The 7,500-nt window shown below is 40.9% G+C and overlaps 1 protein-coding gene across 1 annotated transcript in view; it reads left to right on the top strand.

Annotated features, from left to right (window-relative positions):
* Positions 1 to 573: 573 nt before the first annotated feature.
* The window catches only part of LOC125028021 (tubulin alpha-1 chain-like), a 27,118-nt gene continuing 20,191 nt past the window's right edge, over positions 574 to 7,500 (top strand). Inside the window, exon 1 of the mRNA XM_047617279.1 lies at positions 574 to 655. Within this exon, the coding sequence (XP_047473235.1) occupies positions 653 to 655 (3 nt within the window). The 5' untranslated portion in view covers positions 574 to 652. The remainder of the gene's footprint in view (positions 656 to 7,500) is intronic.

The raw sequence follows: 7,500 nt of genomic DNA, 5'->3' as shown, positions 1-7,500 counted from the left end.
ACGTCTTGGTTAATATGTTTTCGCTCGGCAAACCAAAAGTTTATGTAAATAGGTCTTCGTTTAGCCATTTAAAACGTTTATGCATGTCGTCGACTGGCCAGTCAAAACGTTTACTCAGTCAAAACGTTCTTTCAAATGTGTTTGCTTGGTCAGTCAGTCAAATCATGTATACATCTTTGACTGCTCGGTGCAAACGTTCATTCAATGAGTCTGCACTTACCCAGTCCTACCGTTTATACAAATGTAATTGCCTGCCCAATCAAAACGTTTTAGCAAATGGGCGTGGCAAAATACCAATCAAAACGCAACTTTGAGAAAACGTCTGCCTTTAGTTGCCAGCGAAGGATTAACGCCGATATATTTTATTTTAGACAGGAAACTCGGCCGAAAAGAGTTTCTTCCTACACCCGAATCCTAAAAGTCACATTAAAAGTAGACAGCAAGGACAGAAGTTTAAAAAAATAAAATAAACATCGATTTTATAAAAGACAAAAACGAGTAGCTGGCATCGTCATCCTCACGCTCATATATAAGTCCTGTTGAAAGCGGCCGAAGTGAGCATTGCTCGTGGGGATTCCTTAACGTCCTTGTCGGCTGTGCGATCCTCGGTGGAAGATTATATTTTTCCCTCCTGTATTTTGAAATCGACAAAATGGTAAGTCAATTTAGTGTCATGGTGCTGTGTAATAAAGACAGAATCAAGTGTTATTACTGCGACCTATGGGAGTGGATGCTTTAAAATGGCCTTTCCCTTTATAACTTCCGACATTAAAATATATTGCGCGATTTTTACAGAACTCAAATGGTTGTTTAGAATTACACAAAGACTATTCACTCTTTAATGAAGGTCTGATTTGCATAAATCGTTTAAAATAACGAGCCCGCATGCACAATTTGCATTAAAGCCATTGTGCAGCATAACAATTGTTGTGGTAGTTCTAAATTATTTGATTCCTCCTCCTCCTTCTCCTTCTTTTCCTCCTCCTCCTCTTCCTCCCTTTCCTCCTCCTCCTCCTCCTTTTCCTCCTGTTTCCGCTTCCTCCTCCTCCTCCTTCTCCTCTCCCTCCTCCTCTTCCTACCTTTCTTCCTCCTCCTCCTTCTTCTCCTTTTCCTCCTCCTCTTCCTCCCTTTCTTCCTCCTTTATATCCTCACCTTCTTTAATCCTCATCTTTTTCTCACTCTTTTATCCCTCTCCCCCTTTCCCTCATTCATCGCTATCTCCTTATTTCTCTTGTTTATCCATATCACCTTCCTCCCCTTTATCTCTCCACCATTCTTCCATAAGTCGTTATCTTCTGCTCTCGCCTGCCCTTATCTGCCCGCTATCAGGTATGAGGTATCGGGTAACTGGCGGTCGATTTTTGACCGGAAAGAAATCATGAAAGAAAAAAAGGAAAGAGAAAAGAAAGAAAGAAAGAAAGAAAAAACGTTTCGTAGGATTTCAAGTTTTTTTTTTTTTTTTTTTAGATAGATATGGTATTACATATATATATATATATATATATATATATATATATATATATAAGGTATGGAATGAGAATGAATATCTTTCACAACACCTGTGACTGGTTTCGATATAAGTCTTCGTCAGGAATATATTTGTTTTCTGACAAAGGTATCATCGAAAACGTTTAAATACATCTACTGTTGTGGAAAATATTCACTCTCACTTCATACTACTTTTCTCCATTTGTCGCAATGAATACAGTTCATGAAGATGGTATTAATTGTGGTCTCCGTGGTATTACTGTCGGGAAGTGTGAAGGGAGAGAGAAGGTGGATAAGGAGTAGAAGGAGGAGGTGGAAGAGAAAGGGAAAGAGATAGAAACAGATGAAATAGGAAAGAGAAGAGAGGTGGACAAAGAGGAGAAGGAGGAGGAGGAAGAGAAAGAGAAAGAGATAGAGAAAGACAAAGTAGGAGAGAGTAGAGAGAAGGTGGACGAGGAGGAGGAAATGAAAGGGAAAGAGATAGAGAAAGATAAAGTAGAAGAGAGTAGAGAGAAGATGGACGAGGAGAAGAAGGAGGAAGAGAAGGGGGGAAAGGCAATAGAAAAAAATGAAGTAGAGAGAAGGTGGACGAGGAGGAGAGGAAGAGAAGGGGCAGGGGTTAAAAAAAAGGGAAGTGAGTGAGAGTAGAATAAAGATGGGGGAGGAGGAAGTGGAGGAAGAAAAGAAGGAGAAGGAGATAGAAAAAAGGAAGTAGGTAAGAGTAGAGAGAGGTTGGACGAGGAGGAGAAGGAAAAAGGAAAATTTAGGTATGAAAGAGTAGAGAGAAGAAAGTGGACGAGGAGAGGAAGAGAAGGGGAAGGAGGTATAAAAAGGAAGTATGTGAGAGTAAAGAGAAGTTGGACGAGGAGGAGGAGAAGGAAGAGGAGGAAGAAAAAGAGGAAAGAGATAGAGAAAGATAAAGTAGGAAGGAATAGAGAGAAGATGGAGGAAGGGAAGGTGAAGGAAATAAAAAAAAAGAAATGTAGAGAGAAGATGAAGGAGAAGGAGGAGGAGGAAGAGAAGGGGAAAGAGATAGAAAAAGATAAAGTAGGAGATAGCAGAGAGGTGGACGAAGAGAAAGGGGAAAGGGGAAGGTGATAGGGGACGATTTCGATTTCAGGTATCTGTCGAGGATCTAGAGCTCAAGAATTGCAGGGACATTTCAGACAGGTGTTGGTATTTGTTAGGCTGACCTCTCTCCTTTCTCATTTCTATCGCGTGTTTCTCTTCCTCTCCATGTCAGGAAGAAGGAGGAAGAGGGAGGGAGGGAGGAAGGAGGGTTCGAAGAGAGGGAGGGAGGAAGGGAAGAAGGAGAAGGAGAGAGGGAGGGAGGAAGGGAAGAAGGAGGAGGAGAGAGGGAGGGAGGAAGGGAAGAAGGAGGAGGAGAGAGAGAGGGAGGAAGGGAAGAAGGAGGAGGAGAGAGGGAGGGAGGAAGGGAAGAAGGAGGAGGAGAGAGGGAGGGAGGAAGGGAAGAAGGAGGATGAGAGAGGGAGGGAGGAAGGGAAGAAGGAGGAGGAGAGAGGGAGGGAGGAAGAGTGAGAAAAGGAAAAAGGAGGGAGGGAAGAAGAGAAGAAGGAGAAAGAGGGAGGGAGGGAGGAGGGATCGAAGAGAAGGAGGGAAGGAGGAGGAAAAGGGAGGAAAGGAGGAGGAAGAGGGAGGAAGAAGAAGGAAAGGGAGGGAGGGAGGAAGGAGGAAGAGGGAGGAGGGGAGGTAAGAAGGAGGAAGAGGGAGGGGGAGAAAAAGGACTAAAAAGAAAAAGAAAGAAAAATAACTTTCTGCTTTTTTGAGTTTTTAAAACCGTTTCGCGGCTGCCCTCCTCAAGGAGTACGTGACCAGACGGTGGGGGTAAATTGTGATTGGGGGGCGGGAGGGGGGGGAGGCTATAGGGAGGCAGGAAAATGGGTTTGTAAGTTTGTAAGAACTTTGTGATACTTTGCGATTTCTCGTACAGTTTACGTTTACATATTGTGTACGTGCGCATGCATACATAGACGCGTGCGCACACACACACACACACACATTCACGCACATTTATAGACACACGCACATCTCTATCAGTATTTATCTCTCGCATCCATCTTTATGTATAGGAAAAACGACATTCACAAAATGCATATCAACAACGTTTCAGCAAAGTAATACATTTTGTATCAGTTTGACTTGCAAATGACTGATTTTGTAGTTTTGTGTTTATTTATCATAGTTTGGATGTGGAATTGTCGTTTTTATCATCATTTTCTTGTGTTTGTGGAGATTTTATAAGTTATATGTATTTATTATTCATCATGGAAGCTAAATGGATATCACCGGGAATATAAACTCAGGAATATTTGTGTAAATAATAACTGCGTTAGATTAAAAGTAAAAAAAAAACATAATTCATTTGGAAAACATTAGAAAGTCAATCAAAAGATAAATAAATACATAAATAAATAAGAAATACTTTACATATCGTCACCACACAGAAAAATTAGGTCCGACGCCGGAGATTTCCGCTGCGTTGCATTTCGAATCAAAACGACATCGATTCAAAACCGCTCTCACTCCTCTCTCTTTCAACCCTCCTCCTTTCAATATTTACCCTCTCCTTCCCTTAACCCCTACCTTCCCTTCCCTGCTTCCCATTAAACCCTAAAAGCCCCATTTTCCTCCAAAACCCGGGGACTGCGGCAGGTCGACTTGGCAACGGCGCTCATCACGTCGGTCAGCGGAGCGTGGTCGGAGTATCAACCGACGTGGCGCCAGAGGGTCACTTAGCGCCATGCCTGCAGGGAAAGCATGCTCATCTGCCGGGAAACGTTATGTGTTTGCGTGGAGTCTCTTTTGATGTTCGGATGTGTTTGGTTAAGTTTTGATTTTTTTTTTTTTTTTTTTTTGGGATGTGTCGGATGCGCTGACTCGGGTATACATGCACGTTTACATACACAAACGTAGGCACATGCACATGCACATTTATGTACACATGCACATATACAAACAGAAACACACACACACACACACACACACACACACACACACACACACACACACACACACACACACACACACACACACACACACACACACACGCACACACCAGTGGCACGCAAATCCTGGATATGCAACCAGCTAGTATATATTCATTTCTCATTCCATCACTATTTTTCGCTCTAAAAATAACAAGGGGAAACGGAGAAAATATTCACCTTGAATAATAAAAATATGACGATGTCTTTTTTCTTTTCTTTTCTTTGTGTATAATCTATTTTTGCATATATTGTTGGGGAAGAAATATGAAGACATTTTTATATATGTTTCATTCAAGACTTTTTTTAGAGAGATTTTCGTAGATAGTAGAACATTTTTATAGACTTGTGAAGAATATGACCGAGGTATTTTTTGTACATAGTTAAAAAAAATGTTTGGACACATTTTTAATTTATCCGCAACTCCCCCCCCCCCCCCCCATTCTGTCTGTTGTCCATCGCGGAGATTTTAGTCCAGTGTTGTAGGTTAAGGACCGAAACCACTTAAAAGATAGTTCCTCCTTCCCTTTTTCCCATCTCCTTCTCTCCTCCTCTCCTCCTCATCCACCTTCTCTTTCGCATCATCTGGTTCTTTATTTTTCCCATCTCTTTCCCCCTACTCTTATCCCCTCTCTTCGGCAGTTTTCTTTCTGCTATCACCTTTCTTTTTCTATCTCCATTTCCTAAGTCCTCCTCTCTTCCTCTTTGTCCACCTTTTCTCTAGTATCTTTTACTCTTTATTTCCATTCCATTTCAACTCCTCGCATCCTCTCTCCTTTCTCCTCCCTTTCCTCACTCGTTTTCCTAACCCCTTCATACCTCTCCATGTCTGTCTTCTGCTTCTTATCTCCCTTCTCCCTTCTCCTTTCTCCCTGCTTCCCTATCACCCTCCTTTTCTTCCCTCCTCATTTCCCTTCCTTCTCTTTCTTCCCCTCTTCTCCTTTCCTCTCCTTCCTTTTCTCCCTTACCCCTCTCCTCCCCTCTCATTCTTCTCTCTTCCCCCTCTTCTTCTTTTTCTCCCTTCTCCCTCTCTCCCCTCTTCCCTTTCCCCATACCCTCCCTTCCTCCTATTCCCCTCTCCTTCCTTTTCTCTCTTTCCCTCTCCACTCACTCCCTACTTCCCTTTCTCTTCTCCTCTTCCCCCCTCCCTCCCTCCCTCCCTCCCTTCCCCATCTCGTCTCCTCTTCCCCCCTCCCTCCCTTCCCCATCGCTTCCCCTCCTCCCTTTTCTCCCTCCCTCTCCCCCTGCTATTAGTACCTCCTCTGTTGTTACTACCACAGCTGTTAGTAGTTTTACTACCGCAACTGCTATCACTATTATTGCTACTACTGTTACCACTATCAGTATTATTACTACTATTACTACCATTCTCAATATCACCACTATTAAAACTATTACTACTATCAACACTTTTAGTGCTAGTATTACTACTACTACTACTGTTACCACTATCAGTGCTGTTACTGCTAATCTTACAACTACCCTTATTAATACTATTACTACTACTACTACCACTATCAATGCTATTAGTACTACTACTGCTACTACCAACACTGCTTATATTACAACCACTACAAACAGTGCTAGTAGTGATAATAGTAGTAGTAATGATAGTGAAAGTAATGCTGCCATTACAACTATTACTTACTACTAATGATGATAATGATAGTAATTACAATAACGAAAATAACAATCAAACAGTAGTAATGACAGCACCACCACAATAACAATGACGAGAATGAGACTTAACAATAACAATAAAAAGAACATTGAACAACAACAATATAATAACAATAACAATAGTAACCAAGACAATGAAATGAAAACGAAACGCTCATTTTCCTTCACCATAGAAAGAAAGAATGAAAAAAAAAGAAAAAAGTAACGACTCAGCACTTGGTAACTCTCCCTCCCTGGGCGGAAGTACCTGTGTTATGATGATTAGTCTTGTGGTCACTCCGGTACACTACATCCGGTGGCGAAAGAGTTCCCCCTGAATCTGCGCTTTAGTTATACCTCTCTTGGTTGGAGCGTCTTCCCGTTTTCTTTCGGTTTTCTTTTTAAAGTTTCGTTTTTTTTCTCTCTCTTTGTCGGTTTCGGGTTTTTTTTAGTTTGTTTGTTTTCTTTTTGGGGGGTTTCTTAACGTTTCTTTTTTTGGTTTCTATTTATTCTTTTTCGTTTTCTGGAACTGTATTTTTACGTTTTCTTTTTCTTTTTCTTTCTCTTTATCATTTCGTTTTCTTTTCATTTTCTTTTTTGTTTTCTTTTGCCTTCGTTTTTTTTCTTTCCTTCATATTCCTTCATTTTCTTTCTGTGATAAGGAAGAGGGAGGGAGAGAGAGAGAGAGAGAGAGAGAGAGAGAGAGAGAGAGAGAGAGAGAGAGAGAGAGAGAGAGAGAGAGAGAGAGAGAGAGAGGAGAAGAAAAGAAAGAAAAAAAAAAAACGAGATACGAGAGAATTAGAGAACAATCGAAATTGAATTCGCGAAGTAATGACGTCCGTAAAGAATTCTTGAACACAAAAGAGTAAGATAGAGAAGGAAGAAGTGAAAAAACAACAACAAGGGAAGAGGCAGCTAAAGAGAAGAAAGAAGGAAGATGAAGAAAATAAAAGGAAAAAAGGCAACTAAGGAGAAGGAAGAAGAGGAAGAAGATAAAAGAAGGGGAAAGAGGCAACCAAGGAGAAGAAAGAAGAAGAAAAAGGCAACTAAGGAGAAGGAAGAAGAGGAAGAAGATAAAAGAAGGAGAAAAGAGACAACGAAGGATAAGAAAAAGAAAGCGGAGAAAAAAGGGCGAAGAATATGAAGAACAGAAGGATGATAAGAAAAGAAAAACAAACGATGAAGAAGAAGAGTAGGAAATAATAATAAGAGAAAAAACAAGCATAAGAGACAAGGTAGATTGATCTAGAAGTTAAAGTTGATAGAATGCAATTGAAAGGAGAAGAAGAAGAAGAAAATATAATTGGAAATATAGAAAAAAAGGTTTATGGAGAGTTATTGTGCAAAG

This window comes from Penaeus chinensis, chromosome 8 (genome assembly GCF_019202785.1).
Source record: "Penaeus chinensis breed Huanghai No. 1 chromosome 8, ASM1920278v2, whole genome shotgun sequence".
In the NCBI taxonomy this organism is placed as follows: Eukaryota; Metazoa; Arthropoda; class Malacostraca; order Decapoda; family Penaeidae; genus Penaeus; species Penaeus chinensis.
Note: the sequence above shows the minus strand (reverse complement) of the source record. Positions and strands in the feature narration are given on the sequence as shown.